A 26,139-nucleotide genomic window follows, 5' to 3' on the forward strand; every position below is an offset into this window, starting at 1 on the left:
TGAGATAATTCCTGATAATTTTCCGACAAATTTTTTTTTTTTTTTGCCTTTTTGAGCTTTTTACCTTAAATTCTTGAGTTCAAATCCATTCAAAATGCTCCAGATAGCATTAGAGGATACATTGCATGCTCCATAAATTCCAATAAATATTTTATAATTGTACATAGTCAACATTTTTAACACAAAATGGACCAAAAATGGAAAAAATTTTGACTGTTTAATTTTGTTCTTTATGTTATTATAAAAGTTAGAAAATGGTTTTTTATTACAAAAATAGTATTTTTAAATGCAATAACCACTGTATTTATAATTTTTACATACACGTTAACTGTGTTTTCATCATAGAAAAAAAATGGGTGAGAATTTCTCACCCTTTCTCAAAAACAGGGTGAGATTTCAAAAAGATAAGTGGATTTCTTAAAACTAAAAAAAACACAAAAACTCTTGAAAAAAAATCATTTCTTTAATTATAATACATTTTTAACATCTTCTATTTTTTAAAGCATTGAATATTTTTGGTGCATCATCACAGAAGATTTTTATTTTCAAGGTATTTGTCCATCTTACATTAGTGGATAAAAAATTCGAACGTCTTACATGAAGAAACCTTACCTATGGTAAACAGAAATGTGTTCTGAAAGGGGTTCCGTGGTTGTGTTCTGTTTTTTGAAAAGGTTCTGAACAAAGCTGGACAGGAAAGCTTGAAAACAGGGCAGATGTTGAAAATAATGAAAGATCCGGGAAGAAAAGTGAAGCAGATTTTATTCTAAATGGCGCAATGTGAAGCTTTTTCCAAAATGCGAGAAATTCGCGAAGTTTGAAATTGATTTATAGAATGCTCGAATTTCTCGCGCTAATAATTTTTTAATGCGAGAAAATAAAAAAATATGCGAGATTCTCGCGCTGCAGTGAAAACACTGATTAAAAAGGAATGGATTACACTCATATCTTATTCAATTAGAGCAAATTTAAAAAAAATTTTGAAGCTGAATATAACTTGCATAACATAACATATAACAGAGTGGCCACCCACCTTGAAAACCTGGAATTATCATGGAATTTTTTTATGCTGGAAAAAACCTGGAAAAGTCAGGGAAATTTAGATAAAAACCTGGAAAAATCAAGGAATTTCAAAGATAAGCTGGAATTTTTCTTTTAAGTTAAATTATTTTACCATCCCTTATATCTACTTTTATTTAGACGTAAATTTATCGTAAAAAAGTTGAAATATCAACTCAGCAATACTTTTCTTGCATTAAAATTCTCTTCATTATTACCCTGCTAAACTAAAATGCCATTTCAAACTCTTTTATGTTGGGAAATGAATGGAGAAATCTTCGACCTCTTTGAAGATTATGGGGCAGTTTAAGAAAGGCAGAACTGTGGAAGAAAGAATATTTGCTTCTGTTTATAACAGTAGTGTTTTTTTATTTTTTAAATCTTCTTTTAGTCTGTGGGCTGAATTCATTAATTGTTGAAGTTTGTTGCGACGCTTCGAGGGTATTTTTTTCTTTAGCAAAATTATTCAAAATGCTTTAGTATTTTTAACTTTATAAAATTCTCCAAAAAATAATTGGATATGATTTAGAGATTTTATGTTGCACTCTTTTTCTGAAAGCTTTTGTCCAATGAATTATTTTTTCTCAGCAAAACCAACCAATTGCTAATAGCAAAATTGTTGCATTGATGCTGATTTTCTGGATTTCATGATAACTTTTATTTTGATATTTCTGAAATTGTTTCTCTTTTTACCCTGAAAAGCTGACAAAAACCAAGAAATGTATGGAAGACATGTTGAATGATATATAAGCTTAGAATGGAATTTTTTAAAATTTATATTTGTTTATTAGAAAGAAGGAAAAAAAAACTTTGTTTTTTTGTTCTGCACTGTACAGGGACAGGTTTCAAGTTGAGCAACCAGATGACCAAAATTTTAAACTTGATATTAAGTAAACTAACTAGGTATCATTTCCAAAGTAAAAAATTGAAGATTTAGTTATAATGATTTTTTTATCTATAAATATCAGTTTTCAATAAGTCATAGGCTGTTAAATGAAGGGCAACATCATTTGAAATTTTCAACCGTGGTAAGGGAATCTGTAACAAAGTACAGTTTTTTTTTTTTTTTTTTGAAAGAATTCACACTAATAATAGAAAATGGAAGGAATAATAATTAAAGTAAACTACAACAAAACAGGTTGTCTTGCACAAATATGTAGAAAAATTTTTCATTTTGATTTACTACAAAAAAAATTCTCAAGATACACTTTTGATGTTTTACGTGCAACGCCAAAATGCATAATTAATTGTACTGTGGCACTAGGATTTAATATAATCAAATTACTTTTTCTGTTTAAACCAAGATTTTGGTAATAATAAATATTTTTTTTTTAAACTAATAATTAATTATTTTTACACACCACTCAGTCTGACACTACTACTTTTCTTTTCATTACATTTGTTTTTATTTATTTTCATCTTATTTGTTTTTATTTATTCTTATCTTAATTTTGGGAAAAAAAATATTAAACCTACTTGCAATACAACAATAACTAACATCCTTTTCAATTTTTAGGTAAGTGGGATAAAAATTATTAGTTATTTATTGGGCCTGTCATTGGTCAATGAAACTGGAGAGAGGGTATTAAAAAGAGATGTAAATTTATTCAAGAATTCATGTAAAATTTTTTCCAAAAATTTGGCCTATCTGTTACGCTACAACCGGACATACACTCTTTCTTTTTCACTGCTAGCTATGCCACTAAATAGAAGTAAAAGGCATATCAATAAATATTGTCTGCTATAAAAAGATTATTTAATTTTATGCAGGCAATAAATAAAGCTATTATTATAATTTTTCCTGTGCCCAGAAAAATCATTTTTTTTCCAGAAAAATTTGTTATAGGCTAATAATACAGTAAAAAAGAGTTTTTTTTTCCTTTTAATGTACAGTGATTATTTTTTTTTCAATGTATTTTTTTTATTGTGTATAAAAATCGTGATTTTTTTCAACATTTTTTACCGTATTTAAAAAAAAAAAGTTTTTTATTCTACGATTTTCAAAATGATTAAATTTAAAAAAATATTGCTTAAATATGAGTTATATTTATATTGGTTATATATTACATTGATGTTAATTTATTACATTGTTGTTAATATACGTTGCATAGTTAAAATGAGTGATTTTTCAATCAACTTTTATAAGATGGAAATTGCTATAAAGCATATTAATCTGACCTTTCTAACAGGAAATGGAAGACAATTTAAATTTAAAGAAGCTATTTGAGTAAAAAATAATATTTGTAGCATTAAGATTATAATTAAAGTAATTTTCAGTCATTATGATGGTTATCATTAACTTAAATTGCTATCCAATTTGAGAAATTTACATCTGACACTGAAGTAAAAAATTTCAAATTAATTATGTATCATATTTCCCGAACAACTGCATATTTCCCAAACAACTGCGTAGACTTTTTTATTCAAATGTCAGCTTCAAAATTCAGTCAATTTTGCAGATAAATTACCAACAAATTCACTGAGTTTAGACAATTTGTAAATTAGTAATCATTTTTTGCTTTCGCACAATTCACATCTGACAACAACAATTTAATCAATTTAATTCGAACTTATAGTAATCAGTTTTTATAAAACAAACTGTTTTTCGTTAGGTTATGAAATATTTATGTAAAAATTTGATGATTATAAACTTGTTTTATAAGATATTTTTCTAAGAAATTAATGTTCATTTTTTTCCGACACCATGGATTTGCCCAGAAATGTAAAAACAAAACCAATTAACTCATGTAAACTAGGAGACCATGTTAGATTGCAATTATTAATATATTCTAATTTCCATTAAGAAAAGGAAAAGAAAAAGAATAAAAGTTAAAGAATTTTATCTATTTTTTTTTCTATAGAATATGCAACAAGAAATTGGCAATTTTTCTTTTACAAATACTACTGAATATGTCTTAAAATAATAGTGCTAATTTGAAATAAACAACATTATTTAAACATTTGACTTATGATATTGGTTTCAAGAAAATTATTTCAATGAATTTTATAAAGAGCACTGTTTGTATAAGATACAGTATAAAATGGCTCTATATTGATGGTTGGTTTCTAATCACCTGGAATTATTTTCTTTTGCTTAATAAAAGCATATTAAACAGTTGGTTTCCAAGGTTGTTTTGGATCATTGCTATTATTATCATAACTATTTAACACTTAAAAAAAAATTAATTCATTAAAAGCGTTATTTTCTTCAAGCTAAACATATTGTTTCCTCCATATCTATTCAAGATGACATTTTAAAAAAATAAATTTTAAATGAAATACTACACTATTATATTGACTGATACACTAATATTAACACTTTTCTTATACTACACTTTAGCAGGAAAAAAAAAACACGCTGACCTGGAAATTTTAAGAATTTTACTGGAAAACCTGAAAAAAATCAGGAAAATTTGAAACCTGATTTGAGTGGCCACCCTGATATAAGTTTCAATACATAAATTTTACATATCTTTGTATTTTCCAAAACACAGTACAGCACACAAGCCCATATCACACTCTTTGCCCTTGATTGAAGTTGTAAGGGGGTAAAGAACTAGGAACACTAATGCGATCTATTAGTAGAACTCGGCTGGGGGGTCACAAAATAGAAAGGTTAGTTTTTCTCCTGCCGGAAGTCAGTGCAGGCATCAGAAATACTGTTTGTAGCAGTTGCCGGAACTGGATTTGGGAGGCACTGACAACAGCTTAAAATTTCTCACTGTCTTATATATTGTCTTAATCTTTTAAATAAATTTGTTAATTATCTGTCTGCTCGTGTTTCATAGAATTATTTTACCACAAGGCTCGAAAAAACTCAGAAATGTTACCCATCCTCCTTTGAAACTAACCCGTAGCTTCTAAATAAATAAAAATATGATTTTCTCTTATTTATTACAAACATTTATATAAATTGCACAATGAATTAGTAGTCACTAGGATTACAAATACTAGGATTACATTATACAGTAACAAAAAAAAAAATACTAGGTTACTTATAGTAACCTAGTATTTCTGTTATAAAAAATAATGCATTTCTTTTATGAAATAATTTAAATGACAAAGGTCAAGTTATCTGGAATGTCAATTTATTCGAGGGTACTACGTTTTTTAAATGAATCAAATATAATGTTTGCCAGTTCCACAATCAAGCCAATGATTTGCAGAGGTTTCTGCACAGAAATCTGAAAGGGGTTTTCCATTTAGGTAGATGTTCATAATTGCTTTTAACGCTTCTTGTTTAAGACCAGTACGTAATGTGTGTTTTTGTAAGTTCATTGCTGAAAACCGCTGCAGTACTCCTAGACAGAGAAAACTTCCATTCCACCATGTGCAGTATGTTGCTGTATTTCGAGATTAGAGGGTCATTTTAGAAGTGAGGCGCTATACTCTTGTAAGATAACAAAAATTGAAAATGTATCACAAACATAAACGAGAAAATGGCCATCCGCGCGGACGTGGGATTCGAGAAATTCTTTGTCCGCGGGGAATTTTTGACCGCCGAGGACAGGTGGGCGTTTTTTTGAGCCCTGTTATACCAACTATTTAATTAAATTTTAACATTTCTCAAAATTTCGGTCATTGAGCATAGTTTGTTGTTGATTCCACCACACATTCATTTAAAATTTTTATGAGTTGTTCAGTATTCACAGCTGCCAACTGTTCTGATTAAATTTTATTTGTTCCAATTTTTTATCCTTGTTCCGAAAATACGGAAATTCGTATTCACACTAGTTTAAAATACAATATTGTGATTCGTATTCAGGCAATCTAAAAATTAAGCATTGTGATTCATATTTACGTAATTTGAATATTGAATATCGCAATTGCCCCTACAATTTGTATTTTCGCATTTTTAAAATCCAATATCGTGACTCATATTCAAGTGAATTTAAAATCCAACAGCGCGATAAATATTCAAGTGATTTTGAAATCCATCAACGCCGCTCCTATCCGCATGATTTTAAAATCAAAACAGCACAATTTATATCCATGCGATTTTAAAATACAATAGTACGATTCTTAGAAAAAGTAAGTTTCTTCTGGAATTAGTTACTATAAAGGTGGGATATTCTTCATTTTTAAAGTCATTTAATTAAAACTGTTAGCTATAAAAATTATGTTAAATATGTAACGTGTATGGTTTATCAATTGATATTTGGATATCGATGTTTTGATATTTTTCTTTTTACTTTGTGTCATAATTACCTCTGATTGGTTGTTCCTAATTTTGTTTTTAACAAGTTGGCAGCTATGAGTATTAATAAAATCGTGCTGAAAATTGTTAAAACTTTTCGTTCCAAGCGAAGTAATTATGATTTTAAAAATAGTATATTTTATTATTATTTTGCTATAAAAATTTGCTTTTATTACACTTCAGTGAAGCAAATTATACTGTTTTTAGTTTGCATTTTTTAAAATATAATCTGATACACGCTGTTCCAAAAAATGTCCTGATTTTCGTTTTGTTTTTGTTTGTTTTTTATGAATATCTTGATATTTTCTTTGACCCACTTAGAAAACTAATGTATATTACTGATTAATTTTCCTTCATAGTTAATTAATTTTAATTAATATTGAAGTCACTTTCTCACTTTTGTATTTATGCATTTTTTAGTGCATCAATTTTTAGTGTTATATGAAATATTTTTTAGTATATGTTTTCGTTTTCTTATGAATAGGTTGTCGCACATTTTAGATAATTTAAAATAATTAGATTTGTTTTTTTAGAGAAAATTTTATTGGTTATGATAAAAGTCTTATCAAGTTTTGTTATGTGGTTGCATTGCTTTTTGGTGAGTTATATATATTTTTTTAAAAACTGTAAACATGTGAGATGTTGTATTAACTTTTCTTATTGTTTTAGTGAGAAATACAACTATAAAAGTGAGGCTTAAGCAAGCATTAACGGATTTGACGTCTGAGGTGCAAAAACTTTCAGTAAGTTGTATACTATACAAAGGATTTAGTTTGTTATTAAAATATCCGAAAGTTGGCATGTTATTTTTTATTTATTTTTTTTAAATCCTTGTTTGTTTCTCATTGTCCTTGATTAATTATGACAATTTATTTTTAAAGAATAATTTTGGATAATACATTAATCAGGGTATCCACAGTCTTTAAAAACTGCTTAATTTTTATTTTGGAAAACAAGGGCCCTTAGAAGTACTTAATTTTGGTACAAGGTTTTTAAAAGTCCTTAATTTTTCTGCATCACTATTACTTAATAGGAACAATTTTTTCAGTCTTACAAAATATTTTTTAAAAAAGTCCATTACTTTATCACCTAGAATGAGACCATGCATTGAGGGTAGAGCATTTTAGAGAGACTAACTGCTTGGCATAACTTAATATTTAGCTGATGCCGCCCACAAATGAATATGTGATGCGTGCCTAACAGTGAAATATAAAAACTTGTTTTAATAATTTTTTCAGTGTTTTTCCCAAATTTCTTTATTTTCTATTTTTTTTAAATGTATGAAAAGAATTGCAAATCTTAATTTCTGCGCTTAATTTTATGATTCAATTGTTTATTTACATAGATATTGTTAACATTTAACAATCTGAAAATGTTTTTTTAAGAAAACCTAACCCGGGTTTGCAAAAATTACCTGGTCCTACTTTAATGAACCCTGTTAATTAATACAATTATATCAGTACTTACATTATAATAAAATTGTTTTTTTTATTATTATTTTTTTTTTTTTGATTTTTTAAGAAAGGTAAATAACTGTTGCTGGTGGTATATTCGATGATAAACAATCATACTATTTTTAAGTTTCTTAATTTTATCGAAAAAGTCCTTAATTTTTGCTTTGTTTAAAGAGTGGGAACCCTGTTAATTAGTAATTAATAATACATTAATTCTTATGAATAGAACGTTTTTTTATCCCCTGCTATGTTTATTTATTTGATATCTATTGAAAAATAATGTTTCTTAATTGAGTAAATCTTGATTCATTAGAGATGTGGTTTAGAGTTTTGCCTGTTGTGGAATCATATCAGCTTTCGTTAAAAACCATCTGCTTTTATAAAGAAATATAAGAAGTTTATTAATAGAAGCATATTAAAGCTGACAATTATTTTATGAAGCAGATTGCAGTTTTCTCTTTTTACAAGTGATACATTTCTAGATTATGCTGCATTTATTTATTTTGTTTGGCAACAAGTTTTGTACTCTATAACTTAAAACTCGACAATTTAAGCACTTTTTTTTTTGGTGCTGTCTATTTGGAAATTTTTAAGTGATGTTTTTATTTAATTTAATTAATTAGTTTTTCTTGTATTTTATTTTCCCCCTATATAATTATGTATGAAATATATTGCATTTTTTAAGATTGTTTGACATTTGGAGTTAACAAAATGCTTTATTTATTTTTTGGGTGATTATTTTCTTTTTAAATTAGTATTGCTTAATGAAGTTTTACAATCTTATTGGTGCTTATCATTTCCATAATTAATTATTTAATTGAATACATTATTAAATTCATGTTATTGCAATGTATTATTAAATACATTTTGTTGATTAAATAAAATTTAACTTCCCCCTAATTTGAGTCCACTATAAGCAAACCATCAATTTCTCAACTGTTCACTGTAAATGTATAAAATAACATAAGCAGTTTGGATGCAACCACTGAAAGCATCCACTATCATTTCCACATCACTATATCCCAGGTTCATTATAGCAGTGTTAGACCGTATTTCAATTTCTACTGTATGTAAATATATGTCCAGGATATCTGCACACCTGGAAAGTCATACGAAATCATGGAAAGTCACGAATTTTGGTATTAAACAAAATTTGTCATGATTTTAACTATTTTTTAAAAAAAAAATCATAGAAAGTCATTGATTTAGGTCGCCGAAAAATCTAATTTTTAAGATGGAATTTATCCCCCCCCCCACATTTCATGGTGTTCCGAATATCTGAAATTGTAACAAAATACCCACTCACAGTCATATTTTATTAAAATATAAAATGTTTTTATCATGTTCTTTAAAAATTATGGTGTTCTTTCCAAACAAATGAAAGAAAAACATTGTTTCTAGAGCGAATTATCTTTTAAACTTCTATGATTTCAGAATTTTTGTTATTTTTATTTCATCAATTTCAAATTCTAGCTGAAGCAAGCCAGTCATTGGCAAATTTTTTTATTCCGAAATGAGCACAGAAAAATCAGATGTATTTCTTTCCTTTCTAATGAACAAGAAAAGTATCTTTAGAATATAATTCTGTAGAAAAAAAATTATATGCTTTTGTATTTTTTGCAGCTATTTTATTGCTTCAACTCTTTCTTTACTCTGTTTTTTTTAAATTTAAAATCAGTAAATATGAAGATGCAGAGTATAACAGTTTTGGTTATACCCATTATTTCAATTAATGTTATAATGCTTTTTTAAATTTATTGTTGTGTTTTTGTTGGGAGAAAATAGTAACTTCGTTAAGTCGTGAAAAATTCTTGGAATTGAACATGGAATGTCATGAATTTGAAAATCTGAATTGTTGCAGATGACCTGTATTTTTTTCATCACAGTCTTTCAATATTGAGTTTTTGTTTTTCTACAAATTCCTCACAGACTTAGTCATGCACACTGGTACTTTGGCCAGACATTTTAAAAAATTTGATGTTATATTTTTCGAAAATTTCCAACTAACTATTCCTTTAAGGATATTTTGAGCTCTACATTGCTACATGCTCATCATTAGACTTTTTTCCACAGCAGAAAATTTACTAGCTTTAAGGTTTTTTTAGTTTACCCAGTGTTCTTCCCACAAAAAATACACAATTCACTTGCTTCTATTGAATTTTCTTTTGTTAGCCAGTTTGAGCAGCAGCATGAATCAATTTTATGTCCAATTCAACGTATCCTCCCACTAGAAATTCAGGCAAATGAAATGAGCATCATTGCAGATAAGAAACTTGGTGTAAAGGAATCGAATTGTGGTGCTGAATGTAAAATCAAAGGTGGGTGAGCCCCTGGTAAAACAATAATGCAGCAATATACTTCCTCTGGAGGATGTGTAAGAGCTCCCAAAAGAATTGATTTGTTTAATAATGTATTTTATGAGCTTGAGACTCACTCTGAGTCTCAACAGGGGGAGAATGTTGTAAAATGAAGTGAAGTGTGGAAAGAGTTGGCGATGCGAGCCTCGGTGCTTAGCGTCAGATTTTGTCATTCGATGCTATGATTCCGTCGGAGAAGTAAGCTCTGACGAGGAGCTGTTTATTTTTGTTGAATAAATGTTCTTTTGTATTTGGAAGGACTATGTGTCATTTTATTTCCAATGCACCCAGCATCTGGTAGATGCAGCCCAAGAATGAACTGGAATTCTCCTTCGGTTCCTACCATATAGCCCATTTCGATCGCCTGTATGTCTCAACCTTTGCTAATTCCTGAGGAAGAGGTTTTACCCATTCTGTTACCTTACAAGCTCTCCCTGTGCTTGTTTGTAACATATGTAAGAAATCTCAGCAACAAATACACATATATTTCAGGATTGCTACTCCACAGGGAAAACCTGAAAAGTACAGGGAATTTAAAAAATTACCCAAAATGCAGGAAATTTTGTCTCTTATTTTCGTCTTTTAATAGATGGTGTCCTCTCAAAACTTAATTTGTGGGATATTTAAAGATTATATTTCAGCTACACTAAACTATTTCATTTACTAACGGGGCTCCCACAGGTCAGGGAGAACAAGGAAAACCTATCATTGTCTAGGATTTTTTTTTCACTCTAAAAACCAGGGAATAGTCATTGAAAATTGGAATTTTATGCAAAAAACATGGAAAATTCCTGTATCATACTTGAAAAATAACCAGTCTTAGAATTGTCAGTACAGTAGAGCGCCGATTATCCGAACTGCTCGGGACTGAACATGGTTCGGATAATTGGAAAGTTGTTTAAAATCTAGATTAAATTATTATTATTTATGCATTAACTTCCCATCGCACCTTTTGTAGGCTTAGGACTGGCAGTACTGTCTAAAATAGCTCTGGCGGGTTTAAGTTTTTTTTTCTTTTTTCAATTTTTAAATATTTTCAATAAAAAAATTTTTTATTGCTTTTTTTTTATTTTGAATTATTTTTATCATATTTCAATTTCTTATACCTTTTTTTTGTTGTCAATTACGGATTTTACCACATTTTTCATTATTTTCCATTGCAAAAGAAATCCAGCAAAGATATCGTTTCAAAGAAGACGCGTTTATTTAGCAGCCATATATCCCTTATTCTTTTTAAATAAATCAACTGAACTGGATCGACATCATTTTGACGTTCTAGCCAATTCATTGCAAAATCTAATGAACTGCACTTCTATATGAGAAGGTCCACTATCTTGAACTTGATCACCTACTTCTTCCTCTTCGTCTGTGGAGTTCCGATTTTCATTCAAAATTTCAGTAACAATTTCATCATTTTCATCCGAAAAATCTACGGGCTCAGAAACTTCAGTTTCGTTTGTTTTTCTGTTAAGAATTTTATTCCAAGATATAAGATTTCAAGCACTGTAATCATTAACCATAAGTGTCAACTACCCATTCCCCAATTATAGAACTTCAGCACTTATCTATTCATGAACTCCTTCTGCATTCCAACCATTCTAGACTATCAAAATGAAGGTTACATTCTTGGAAGATAATTTTCTTTTGTAAAGGGGTATGCAGGTTTAACTGTATCACAATACATGTATGTATGGCTACTATAAGAAAACTGCTAAAAAGGTTGTAAATTAAATATGGTCTTCAGATGTAGGGGATATTATTTATTCTTCTTGATTTAGAAAAATTGTCGATAGGCTAAAAAGTATTCTAAACTTAAAAAAAAAATGAAATCAGACATAGTTCGGATAATAAGGGTTCGGATAATCGGCGCTCTACTGTAATTAGTTATTGAAGTTCGAGTTAAATAATTCTAGCATCTAATTTAATTATTTTATAAAATTCCACTTTTTGGTGAAACTTCTCCATTCTACAGTATGGTTTTGTTCACAAAATCTAATATTTCGCATTACAATTCAAAGTTTTTTAATTGAAAATTGCATGGTATAGATAAAATTTGGAATGGAGTTTTATTGAAATTTATCTGATATACCTGGAAAAGTCATGGAATTTTGTTTCTGAAATTCAGTGGGAATTCTGTACTGACTAAAGCATTATTTAACTATGTTCAGCTGTTCCTTTTTTTTTCTCTACGCTTTACCAGTAATTAGTTAAATATAGTCAGCCCAATACAGCTCAAACAAGAGCACAGTTATGTTTTTCCTCTTAATATATTGTGTATAATATGTACAGGGAAAACAGTTTATTTAATATTTTTAGCTTTGAGTGGCAACCTTGTATTTGCTTTAGGTTTTAATATCAGGGATGAGATTTTTCCCCTTTTTAGCCGAGTTTCACTTTTGTCTCTCGAATTTCAGCCTTTTTATCACGTGATTTAAATATAGTACATTGCTATTCTTATTTACGAGATTTAAAAGTCCAATATCGCAATTTGTATTGACGCCTTTTTAAAACTCTTTGTAATAATTCTTATTTCTGCTAATTTAAAATACAATGCCGTGATTCGTTTAGGCGGTTGTAATATTAAATATAGATTTTCGTATTTAAACGTGATTTAAAAATTAGACATTGGGATTCGTATTCACACTATTTAAAAATTACGCATGATTTGTATTTTCACATGTTTGAAATTCAATTCACATGAGTTTCATATTCACATGATTTAAAAGCCACATATCAGGATCCATATTCTCTAAATTTATAATCAAATATTGCAGTATTTATTCACACGATTTTAAAATCAGGCACGCGATTCATATTCATACAATTTTAAAATTAATCATCGGGATTTATAATCACATGGTTTAAAAATCACACTTTTTTTTTGTCAAATTTTTGAATATCATTGCTTCTACATATATATGTTTGTATATATATATATGTATATATGTAAGATGATGCAGTCGGACCGAGCAGGAAAACAGACACAGGATTTTAATGAAAGCACAGTAAATTTTATTATGTCATTCTTTATTGAGTGGAGAACGAAAAGTGTAGTTTACTCCTTGGGCGATCAGTCTTTCTGGTAGGGAAAATCTTGCAAATAATCCTAAAATGTCTCTATTTAGGGAAAAGAGGCAAATCTCAGAAATTACTATTGGTTAATGAGGTTGCTCGAGTGATTCCCACGTAGATTAAAAGAAAAATGTCTTTAAGTAAGTTTATGCATAGTTAGGCCAAAAATAGATTTAGAAACAGGATGTGGCTTTTCAAAGTGTGAGAAAGCATTTCGATTTGAATAATTAATTAGTAATAAATTAGGAGTTGTTTTATAACAAAGAAACTAACATAATAAGATTAATAGAAGCTTTTTATGTTACATATATATGTACACCCCTGTGCAAATTAATTGAAACAAACTCAATAAATTCAGAAAACTAAGAGAAAATGCTATTTTATTTAAATTTATACAAACTCAAAAAATTTTGGTACATAATATGATCTCCACGACACTTTATTAACATTTGGACACGATTCGGCATGGATTTCACTAATTTTTTACAGTCATTTATAATATTTGTGTCCTTGTACCACACATGAATTAACGCCGTGATTAGCTTCTCCATAGTTGTACAGTCCATATTTAATAGGCGATTCTTGCATATGACCCAGAGATTCTCAATTGGGTTGATATCCGGAGAGTTCCCTGGCCATTCCGATGTCTCAATTTGATTCTCAGACATGAATTTCTTGAAAATTTTGGACGTATGGCAAGGAGCTAAATCCTGTTGAAAAATCCCTGTTCCATCAAGGTATCGTTTCTTCAACTATGGAACAACTTTTTTACCCAGAATAGTAATGTACTGCTCAGAACACATCATACCGGCAATAGGCTGCAAAGGTTCAACCCCATTGTAACTGAAACAACCCCAAAACATCTTCTTTAAAAAACACAAAAAAAAAAGTTTGTTACAATTAATTTGCACGAGGGTGTATATGTATATATATATATTCATTTTTGGATTTCCTCTTTTTTACTTTCTGACTACTCTCAGCCCTGTGATATCAAATATGTGTTTTCACTGTAAATTTCGATAAAAGTAGACGTTTCTACTTCTCAAAAATGAAAAAAAATCATACATTTCACATTCTTATTATTAATCTCTCTATTATTCTAATATAATTCTTAATTGTAGATGGAAAGTAATAGGTGGCTTGAAATAGCTAAAGAGGCAGGACTAAAAAGAAATTATGAAGAATCCCTCGAAGCAGTAACATCTGCTTTAAATTACAAGTAATTTTTTCCCCTTTTCTTTTTTTGTAAACATTGTTTTAGTTTTAAACTAAATCTGTGCTATTTCTTATTTCAGCCCATATTGCTATGAAACATTTGCTGTACGAGGAATAATATATATTCGAATGAAGGAATATAAAAAAGCTTTATTAGATAGTTATATTTCTACAATTATCAATCCACAGCACTTTACGGTAAGTATTTTTTACTTCTAACTTCTGATTATCAGCAGAATATAGTTTGGCTAAAGCAAGAACTTCCCCACCCATTCGTCTGGGCCCTTGGCGGTGACTGTGGTAACGAGGTATGACTATTTCCAGCAGGGGTGTGGGATCATTGTTTAGGCTCGGTTCGGCGAAAGAAAAGGAATATTTTTCTTCTGTCTATTGTGTTAGCCCTAGAGTGAAGAGAAGCTACCCTCCCTGAAATGCGCTATTCTTGTTTCCATAGCAGCGGACTGCCGCAGACTTTGTGGCGTGGGGAGGGTCTGACAACGATGGCAAATTGCGTGTGTATAATCTGCAAAAAGAGGACATGATAATCTACATTTGATTCATTGTGTTAATATATATATATATACATACACTACCAGTCAAAAGTTTAGACTCACTCTTGAATTTTTAAAAATAGACAAATAACAATTAAAAATGACTTCTTTTAAACTGAAAATTACATTAAATCAACTTTTTTTGAGAAATGTAGGTACGCTTATATGGTAAGAACTATAATTTTATGCATAACTTATGAATTTCGTCCAATCTTGGATTCTTCGAAATATCCTCCTTTAGCCTTTATCACAGCAGCACATATTTTTGGCATTCTTTCCATTAGTTTTTATAATGTTCTAGCTGATATCTGGTTCCAGCAACTAAGTAAAGATTCCCAAAGCTTGTTTTGATTGGTACATCTCATTTTTGTAACATTTCTATCGAGTTCATCCCACAATAGCTCAATAGGATTAATATCAGGTGATTGAGGGGGCCAATCCATGTATTTCAGTACTTTTTTCTTTTCTTTTGATGCAATGTAGTTTCTACACAATTTCGATTAATGTTTTGGATCGTTATCTTGCTGACTACCGGTAAGCGGTACCTTTGCAAATTCAACTTCAGGAAAAACGGTAGCTTCACAAATAAAGAAAATCTTATGCAATCTTGGTAAAAGAGGAGCTTCTTTGCCAGATGGTCTCTTATGAAAATGTAGCTAGTGTTTGGTGGTAAGCAATGTGGTAAGCCTAACCCGTCACTTACGCCATATCTAAGCAGGTTTTTTTCCCCCTTTGAGTTTGTTTCAAATGAAAGGACGAGTCTCTCCCTCTATAAACTTTTCTGGAAGTCGAAATTCGATCATTATCTTAAACACTATTGTAAATTTATTCTTACCGGCCTTTATTTTTTTATGAACCATTTTTTTTTCTCGGTGAGGCTTTTTTCTGTAAGACCCAGTTGAAAATGTTCTCAAAATTATAAAAAAATTTTTAGTACTAGTTTTTATTAACTTCAAATTGCAATATAACCATGGACAATGATTTTTATGGATTTCGAAATTTGCATACAATTTTTAGCCCAAAATTTTACAATAGCAAAATTTTTTTTGAATATATAAGGGAAAGATGTATAGAAATTTAAAAGTCACAAATGATTTTTATTTGTAGTGACAATTTTTGAAAATATCTTCTTTACTTTACCATATTTTTGTGATGATTTTTTAATATAGTTTTTAATTTTCACAAATTATGTCTAAATTTTCACAAAAAAAAACTGGACAGACCCCTGCATGCAAGTAACAAAGTAAATAATTTTGAAATGAAAGAAATGAAATGATTCATAAGGCAATTCAAGATATTTTTCAGTTCTAGTAGATGATTTTTCTTTGTACTTTTCTTATTTTTTTAAGCATAAAATGGAAGTATTTGAAATGTTTTGTAAATTTAAAGAAAGATATGAAAATGCATTTGATAAGAAAATCGTATGATTCAGAACAGATAGTGGGTTAAAATAACAAGATTGATAGTTTTCTAGAAAAATACGGGACCCTACTTGAAAAAAAAAATTATAATCCTTTGCAAATGGATGTGCTGAGTGAGCCATAAGAGTATTAGTAGATAGGGCTAGGGCATAATTACATGAAAGTGAATTACCATAAAAATTTTGGACTGAGGTGATAAATTTTAGCACTCAAATGTCTAATCTTATACCATGCGAAATAAACGAAATCTTCAGATTGAAATATGGATGCATAATTTATTTTAATGTACCTAAACAATTCTCCTGTGGCAGAATTTTTTCGAGCTATCTGCGACAAAACTCTCTAGAACTAATATCGTTCTGCAAGATACTTTTAATAATAACAAACATATATGTTACTCATTTAAAATAATAAAAGCGCTGTGTTAACAAAAAAAAAAGAACTGTATAATTTTTTTATTGAGCAAGTAACAATTTTTTATTCAGCACATAACAAAATCTTATATTATGGGTGATTTCTCGCATTTTGTTGGGGGGAACGCACAAATTATTTCTTTCTTCGCTTTTTGTAAACAGGAGTCTGTCCAGACATTTTGTGAAAGGTCCGGTTTTTGTGAAATTGTGAGAAAATTACTCACATTCTTTCAACCAGGGTCCTGCTGTTATGAATTTGTGCAAATAGGGTCCGGTTATTGCAAAAAACTTTTTCAAGGAGTTTTTAAATTGTAAATAGATACAAGATTATGCTCAGCACTGTAAAATTATAATTTAAAAAAATTACATTTTCAAAAATAAACAGTAATTGCTGCTTCTAAATTAGAGATGCAACATACAAATATTTGGTATTTAGTCTATACTGCTGAACGCGGAATATTAATTTGGGGCGGATAATGAGAGAATCGTCTGCCGAAGACAACCACCTTCAATACATTTCTGTACTTGTTGCGTATTTCAATACTTTTTTTTTTTTTAAATATTTTGAAAATGTACATTTTTTTACTATCTTGTTTAAATTAACTTTCTCTTTTTCTTTCCTTCTAGGCTTATGGTAACATGTGTGTTTGCCTTATTCAGGAAAATTCATTTCTAGAGTGTATAAATTTGCTACAGTATTGCATGAAAAAATGTCAATTTGATAAAATAAAATATCAAGGTACGCTTGAACTAGAAAAAATATTAGAAAATGGTAAGATTTCATGTTATTCAATACCTTTTTAATAACACATATGCTAATAGAGAGTGCAAACCATTGTATGTTATAAAAGGATGAAAAATATAATTTGAAAGATTTAATAAAAAGTAAAATTTAAGAAAAAACTTTGTTGTCTGAACTATTTGTGAAACAAAATTTTCTTAGATGTGAAATAGTTCTTCCTCATTTTATTGTCTTTATATTTTTACCACTTTATTTATGGACTCTTATTTGTGTCTTCGATAATAAAATCTTACTATAAAATTTTTTTTACCGCTTTCTGTTTAACTGTGGCATAGATTCTCAATTAGGGGCTATCCAATAAAAATGGGCTTTAAAGGGTGTTAGAGATTTCTAGAGGGTTGTCAACAAACTACAAAGATAAAATCAATGGTAAATCTATGAAATTTCATAATTTGTTAGATTTGGTATTGAATAATTATTTGCATTTCTAACTCTATGTGTAATACTCATTATTAGAGCTGTAATGTTTTTTTTTAAATCCTCCAGTCCTGTTTTTTACAAAGTTAAACCTTAAGGACTTTCTTTGTGGGAAAGGTTTTAAGTGATTGTGTGTTAGATACAAGCTCAGGGTTGCCACAGGCGGCTAAAATGCAACTGTTTGCAACTATTTTTGGCATGAAGCGACTATGACGGCTTTTTTTTTTTGCCTGAAAAGGCTAAAAAAAGGCGACTATTTTCAGGAACAGGAGACTTTTCTGAACTCCTATCAATGTTTTTTTTTTCTTTCTAAACATAAATTGGGTGGAAAATCTGTGCCCCACAAGATAGTTTCTGAACACACTGAACTTTTTTTTTCTTAAAAAATAGAAAATTGTGAAAATTTTGAATTGCAAATTTGAGTCTTCACTTTTTAATTTGTTCAATCTGCACAGACTCCATTGTAGGTCTATTTCATTTCTCTATCGCCTTTTGAATGACTATTGCTGCGAAATTCCGTATGATTTTTAAAAAAAAAAAATAATGATAATTTTTTATCCGATATTACAGTGCATGAATTTTGAATTTGAGTAATCACTTTTCATGTGTGTGTATATATATATATATATATATATATATATATATACAGTGAAACCTCTTATGGACAATCCTGCAAAACGGACGCCTCTCAGTACGGACATATTTTTAATTCCCCCGTAATCTTCTATGAATAAACCATTATGTACATTCTCCGCAAAGTGGACACTCCCGTAACCGGACGCGGACGGTCATTTTGGCCCTGAAACGTTATTTTCTCTCTCTTCAAACTGGACACTACTTTTTCTAAATTAAAGAAAAAAACTATATCTGCTATAAATTGCAAGGAAAAAAAATACAACTTTTAGCCATTTTTGAAACAGGTTTATTTTTTGCTTTATCCATAACTAAAAATATTGTGAAGCTATTTCACTACTAAAGAATCAATCTTTCTCTTGTCACTTTGCTATATCCTTGTAAAAAAAGGAGAGAAAATGATACTGAAATAATTCTCCTGAAATAATTAGGACAGCGGCATATTTTCATCTGGACCACACAGGTTATGAGACTCCTGGAGTTGAAATGACATCTTAAATTCTCTCAATGGTTCTTCCCCATTGAAAATTTCTTTAATTTTCTTACCAATTTGAAGACTGTATTTAACACAGTTGGAGTAAAAAAGAGAACAGAAATATAATGTTTGATGTGTTCATATAAATGAAACACTTATTCAGACACTTGATAGCTGTTCAATTGTGAATAATCAACTCCGTAGACTGAACAGTGAATGACTGTTAATCATGGGAGGTTAACTTTCAAGAAGGTATTAATCATGTTCCTTATCAAATGATAGGTAAGTATAAGGGGATGTAAACCTAATAATTGAAACCGACTGAGGACTGAATGCTCCTATTCAGTATCATATGTCTGACTTGAGTATCTATGCTAATAGGAAAATTATATTAATTTATCAATAGCTACATCTAGAATTATGTATTTATACCTAACTTCTTTATATATTCTTTTTTATATTTCTTAAAGTTTAAATAAATATCCTTGTTGATATTTATTTGTACTTATTGTAAATTATTTAATTATATCTACATCTTTGAAAATATTCTAAAAACAATTAACTGCGTTAAACTTCATTATTTGGGTACCCTTCCCGTAAGCAGACAACTCTCCTAAACGGACAATTTTTTCAGTCCCTAAAATGTCCGCTAAACGGAGATTTTACAGTATATAAATAAATTATCATATTTGTAATCAGCTTGACTGAATGGATCGTGGTATATAACAATAAGTCGTTAACAAAATTTTAGTCATATTTTTGATGAATTTTTGTTCTTATTTAGACAACTATTTTCTTAGTTTTTGGCTACTATTTTCATGTGTTAGGCTACTAAAAGCAACTATTTTGTTCATTTTTTTTTCTGTGGCAACCCTGCGAGCTCTATTTTTAGGATTATATTCAATATATACTTCTTTTAATATTATATATATAATTTTATTTTGACAGGAACATTGAATGAGAATGTCACTCTACTAAATGATTTTGAAGAATTTTTAAGGTTTGTTTGCAGTTTAGAACCAAGTAAGTATAAACTTATAATGCACATATGTTTCATAAAACAATTTCGTAAAAAAAAATAAATCAGTCAATACTGTAAATAGCATACCGTCAATAGATTAGCGGAAATTCACGATCACATACTAGTCAATGGGACAATTCAGGGAAATATTTGTGCTTGTAGCTTTTGAATTTGAAGAGAGAAGTTTTATTTAATGTACCAGCAGTCTGTATTCATATGTTTGTTCTGTCACTCTCCCTTTCAATCACTTACAGCTAGATTCTGGGGCGATTGATCATGAAGACTGAACTGTAAATGTCGCAGCTAAGTTCAGTAACCGACAACAGTAATCTATAGCTACCAGAATCTCATAGTTACTCTGCCTTTCTGTTCCCCAAAATTTTTTGTAACTTTTTATAACCCCTTAGCGATCAGTTAATTTTCAAGAAAACGGTCATATAAGTGCCTATTTTTTTTATCCCTGAAAATTATATAAAAATATGTGTAGGAACAATATATATATAATTTTTGATTTGTTTTTAGCTTGAAATTTTAAAATTTTTGGAAGAGCCTACATTCAGGCTTACTATGACTTAATGTCGCTCCGGGCGGCCGCCAAAGGTCGGTCTAGGGGCACCAAAATGATAGTTGACAAGATTGAGAGGAGGCAGGCGGAATTTATCATTTTTATTTCTAAGCACATAATTCAAATAATATAATATATTTAAACATTAAGGCAAAATCTAGTTTAATTTAACATGACAAAACCACTCAACCACCGCCTTTCGAGAATTGACAAAGAACCCCGTTTTGTTTTTTTTACTTAAAAAAAACGGGGGGGGGGGGGGGCGCAAAGTTAAGGTTTTGCCCGAGAGCGCCAAAATGTCTAGGGCCGGCCCTGCGAGTTTCCTTCCTCAATTCCTCTTATTATTTTCATATCTTCCGTAACAACAAACTTTGCATTCTCTTGATGGTTGCCGTTTCTTTAAAATATCCTGGTACTGCCATCTGGTGTGTAAAATGAGAAATAAACTGTTTTCTGGGAGACAGAAATGAATTAGTTTTATTCTTATTGCAGCGTTACTACTGAACACTCCAGCCCAGAAATATCACGGGAGCGAGATGGAAGGGGTTAAAAGACAGTTACCCTAACTTCTTTACACCAGTGGTCTGTCTAGGGCAAATTTACTACCGTTTAACAGTACCTTCACAAATTCAGCTTTAGGAATTTCGCAAAATGTTTTCAAGATTATGTTCCCCGCCTCTTAAAATTTTGTTTTTGTATACCCGTAAGAAACGATAAATCCCTGGTTAATTCCACATATGCGAATAGGTAGCACGTGCTTGGTCAGATAGTGCGGTATGGTAAGCCTAAATGGTCGCTTACGCCATATTAGAGCGAGTTTCTTTTGTAAACGACGAGCCGACTTAAACGACGTAATTATCGCAATATCCGCGAATTTTGGGTCCTTTTTCCCACAACAAACTTGCAGCCCTATTGATCACCAACAATGCCAGTGTCAATTTTAATAAATCTTGTTTATTAGTGCAAAATGAAATTTATGAAAAGCCCCTTATCATTTTGAGCTTTCTTTTAAAAAAATATATAAACTACTTAAGAAATTGCTTTTAACTTTTTCAATTTTCAAGGGTTTCAAATTGCAATTTTTTTTTTATCAGTAGCCAAATACTTCAGAAAGAAAAGAAAAAACTTTTAAAATTTTCCTGCGCGTAAGCAGTATAGAAGAACTGTAACCATTTTCCAAGAAAATAAAAACACCGGGCTAGCTCTGAAATTATTTATGTTCAATAGCAGAGCACAGAAAACAGTTACAAATAACAAGAACAAATTAACGACAAACCTCACTTAACACTAAAACAGAGATACTATTTCGGAGATGTTCTCCTTTCGGTTGCTATAATTCAGCTCATTTGTTACTGTTCTCGCCTCTAGATGGTGTGGTGGCAATTCTAAAGGAGTTCTGTTACAGAACTACTTTAATTACTCATATCTTGCTCAGTTTTAAGCAAATTTCTCTCAAATTTGAAAGCAATTGATTATATTTTATTTTATTGAATATTTTTAAAGTTATAGCAAAAAAACGTAAGACAAAAATAATTCGTTTTTTTATTAAAATGTTCAGATTTTCATAAATATTTAAGCTAGATTTCCAAAATTTATTAGAATTTTTTTTTTTTCACAAGCGCTATTTTTCGTTTGTAATTTATTATCAGTCCCTTTATCCTCTAAGAGCTTTAAACTTCATTGACAAGTGTGAGAAATCGCATGACCTAAACAAGTCAAATTTATTAAAAAAATTATCTAAGTAATTTTTGAAAAAGACCAATGTGTTAGTATTGAAGTGTTTCCATTATTTTGTTCAACTCCTGATCAACATGCATGCATGTATATATATACATATATATATATATATATATATATATATATATATATATATATATATATATATATATATATATATATATATATATATATATATATATATATATATATATATATAAATTCAAAAATAAGATAAAACAAAGGAAAATTACAGACATATGAAAAAAGGGGGGAAAGAAAAATAACAAACAACTGGGGAAAAAAAGGATAAAAAATTTTTTAAAAATCTGGAAAATTAAAGATATAATCTTTTCATCAGGCCACACGATTATATCCGCAAAAAAGAGTGCTTTCTGATATTGTATCAATATAGCCAAAGCAAAATATATTAATACAATAATGTGAAGAGCACTCAAAAAATTTTTACAAAAATTACAACAAATAAAATAGAACACAATAAGTAAAAATAACATGTGAAAACAGAAAATTAAAAAAAAAACAGAATAAAACATAAACTATAAAACGAGTAGTGAAATCAGATGTACTTACGTGACCGCGAAATTTTTCAAGAATGATTTAAAAAAATATTTTCGTAACAAGATTGCGAAATATGAAAACAAAAGCGCAAATTGAGCGTAACTAGAGGAGTTTTGTTTTAAAGTGTCGTTCTTACTGCATTGAAGTGCGTTTGACCTCTAGTTACGCTCAATTTGCACTTTTGTTTTCATATTTTGCAATCTTGTTACGAAAATATTTTTAAAATCATTCTTGAAAAATTTCCCGTTCACGTAAGTACATTTTAATTCGCTACTCGCTTTATAGTTTATGTTTTATTCTGTTTTTCTTTTATTTTCTGTTTTTACGTGTTATTTTTACTTATTGTGTTCTATTTTATTTGTTGTAATTTTTGTAAAAAAAATTTTGAGTGCTCCTCACACTATTGTATTAATATATTTTGCTTTGGCTATATTGATACAATGTCAGAAAGCTCTCTTTTTTGCGGATATAATCATGTGAGCTGATGAAAAGATTATATCTTTTATTTTCCAAGTTTTTTAAATTTCCCTTTTTTCGGATTTTTTTCTCTCCAGATTTTTTCTATTTTTATAATTCTTTTTCCCTTTTTTCATTGTTCTGTAATTTTTCCATGTTTTCTCTTCATTTTGAACTTATTTTATGAGTTCTATTTGTATGCAGCTTATAGACAGTGAATAAAACTTATTGTTTTCCTTAATTTTCTTCGCTTTTTCTTTTTTTGTTCTTTTTGTATTTATCTATTATGCTATATATATATATATATATATATATATATATATATATATATATATATATATATATATATATATATATATATATATATGTATATATATATGTATATATATATGTATATATATATGTATATATATATGTATATATATATGTATATATATATATATATGTATATATATATACATTTACATATATATATAAATTTTATTTTGACAGGCACAATGAATGACAACATTTCTCTATTAAAAAGTTTAGAGCGAGTTTTTATGGAACTTTGCAGTTTAGAACTAAGTAAGTATGAACCCTGAATAAAAATGTGTGGAAATGAAAAATATATTTTAAAAAAATGGTGAACAGGAAAGTTTTAATTTGTTTTGTTACTCTAAACCTAACCTGTCTATCAATGGATTATTGATAAAGTAAAACTCTCAGCTGTTCATAATAGCAGATGAAATTGTTCACTGCTATTATGTGAAATTGTTCATAAACTGTTTATGAAACTGTACATAAAAGCAGATTGTTGTTTTAAATAAATATGCAATTTTATGTTTAAGTGGTATTAAACAGCCCATTTTGGCGATCCTTGCTTGCAGCAGCTGTCCGCATTCCAAAACACCAGCACAAACGGTTCTGGAGTTTTAAAAGAGACCTATAGTTGTACTAACTCTTCATTTTATAATTAATTGATTTTTTTTATATCCTACATTAAAAAAAATTTAAATGTTGTTGAAAAAATGGCAACACACATAATTTTAAAATAGCGTAATGTTAAATTTGCGTAGTGTTTTTAAAAAGTGCTTTAAGGTGTTTATTTTCGATTTGGGACCACAAAGCATTATCATAATCGATTGAGTTATTGTTGTATGGGATATCGTAATAGCGAGAGTTTACTGTATTAACTTTTTACATTATTTGTTTAATTATTTAATGAGAGTTTAAAATGATAATAAATTTGCTTGTTATTATTTTTTATGATGCAGAAAATGTAAATTTTTCTTCTGTAAATAATAAATACTTGAGTAGATATTTTGTGTTTTTAAGTATTTTGTTTATAAAAATTATTTTAAAGCATTTTAAGATTGATACATTCCAGACTTATTTTGCCGTGTTTAGTTCGTAAATTTAAACATAAGTGAAAAGATCTATAAAATGCAAAATCTCAGATTTTGAGGTTTGTATTATTAAAATCTTTTTTTTTTTAATTTTTTTTTATACCCATTAACAAAATGGATCTTGGTTTGGATTTGATGGCATCCACACACTTTTCAACTGTGTTCAAGATTAATAGTATGCAGTGCGTATGCGTTGCTACACCGACCGCTGCTGTTTTTCTTTTCACTAGCAGGCATTTTCAATGTATTTAAATAATAATGATTTAAAGTATTTTTATATTCTTTTTATTACTAACGTATATTTACTGGTTTGACAGTGATTTCAATAATAAATATGAATACTGAGGAAGGAAAACTATTTTGTGGCTTCTTGAAGCATGTACAAAGGCAGTATAGGAAAATCAATCCAACGACAAACATCCATTAAAACAGTTTTTGCAACCCATGATTTGAAATGTGGCGTTTAACGGAGTCAATCCAGAAAGAAAAAGCATTTGACCAATGGGTAACCATTGATCATAATAAGGCGATGACAACTTTTATATGTTTTAAATGTAATATAGAGATTTTTTTTTTTCGTAATTTTTGGAAATTTTGTCATTTATTTGTACTACATCTGCTAACCAGTGTTCTTCTGTTATGCTTTTTTTTTCTTCTGAAAACAAATTATAGCACATCATTTTTAATTCTTACTTACCTGCTATAAAAATTTTGAATTTTTCATATATTTCTAGATGTTGAAAAAGATGATTCTCTCTCAACGGGAGAAATAAAGTAAGTATAATTTCAGTTACTTTTTAGTTATAATTTTATGTAACTAGTTTTTAGAATTTTACTGATGTGCAATTTTGCGGTCTGAATCTGCTGAAAGTGCTATTACGTATCAAATATTTCATAATGAATGGCATAAAAAATTATTTAACTGTCATAGTTTAAATTTTCATTGGGATAATGACCCTAGTTTAGATTTATAACTTTTATTTCAAGCTAAGGAATCAAATGTGTTACATGACTGAACGGCAAATAATGCTAATATTCAGGTATCGTAATTATCTCGATAATCCTGATAAAAAATATTTTGTGTTTATTTGTCCTGTTTTTTAGCTATCATATTTACCTGATTTGCAAATTGCACATCTGAGTTTAATCTTAAATCGCGAGCCCCAATCTCAGAGTTCCTACATCAACTGTAATTTATTTACTAATGCAGTCAACCCTGCTTAAAGGAATACCATCTGTTGCAGCTAAATCTATGTGATGAAGCGGGTTATTCGGTTTAAAGGGGAGTGCAATGTTCGATCTTAAATTCAACATTTTTGCGAAAAATAGCAATTTTTGTATGTTAATG

At 29.1% G+C, this 26,139-nt stretch overlaps 1 protein-coding gene across 1 annotated transcript in view; it reads left to right on the forward strand.

The window, feature by feature from the left end:
* Positions 1 to 26,139, forward strand: part of LOC107441387 (uncharacterized) — a 130,662-nt gene that overhangs the window by 16,736 nt on the left and 87,787 nt on the right. The window contains exons 7-14 of the mRNA XM_071180923.2: positions 6,790 to 6,854; positions 6,926 to 6,999; positions 14,261 to 14,358; positions 14,435 to 14,552; positions 17,367 to 17,511; positions 20,015 to 20,089; positions 23,896 to 23,970; positions 25,526 to 25,565. Of these exons, the coding sequence (XP_071037024.2) occupies positions 6,790 to 6,854; positions 6,926 to 6,999; positions 14,261 to 14,358; positions 14,435 to 14,552; positions 17,367 to 17,511; positions 20,015 to 20,089; positions 23,896 to 23,970; positions 25,526 to 25,565 (690 nt within the window). The remainder of the gene's footprint in view (positions 1 to 6,789; positions 6,855 to 6,925; positions 7,000 to 14,260; positions 14,359 to 14,434; positions 14,553 to 17,366; positions 17,512 to 20,014; positions 20,090 to 23,895; positions 23,971 to 25,525; positions 25,566 to 26,139) is intronic.

The sequence above is a fragment of the Parasteatoda tepidariorum genome, chromosome 8, assembly GCF_982258835.1.
Source record: "Parasteatoda tepidariorum strain Cologne lab strain chromosome 8, Ptep-v5.0, whole genome shotgun sequence".
Taxonomy (NCBI): Eukaryota; Metazoa; Arthropoda; class Arachnida; order Araneae; family Theridiidae; genus Parasteatoda; species Parasteatoda tepidariorum.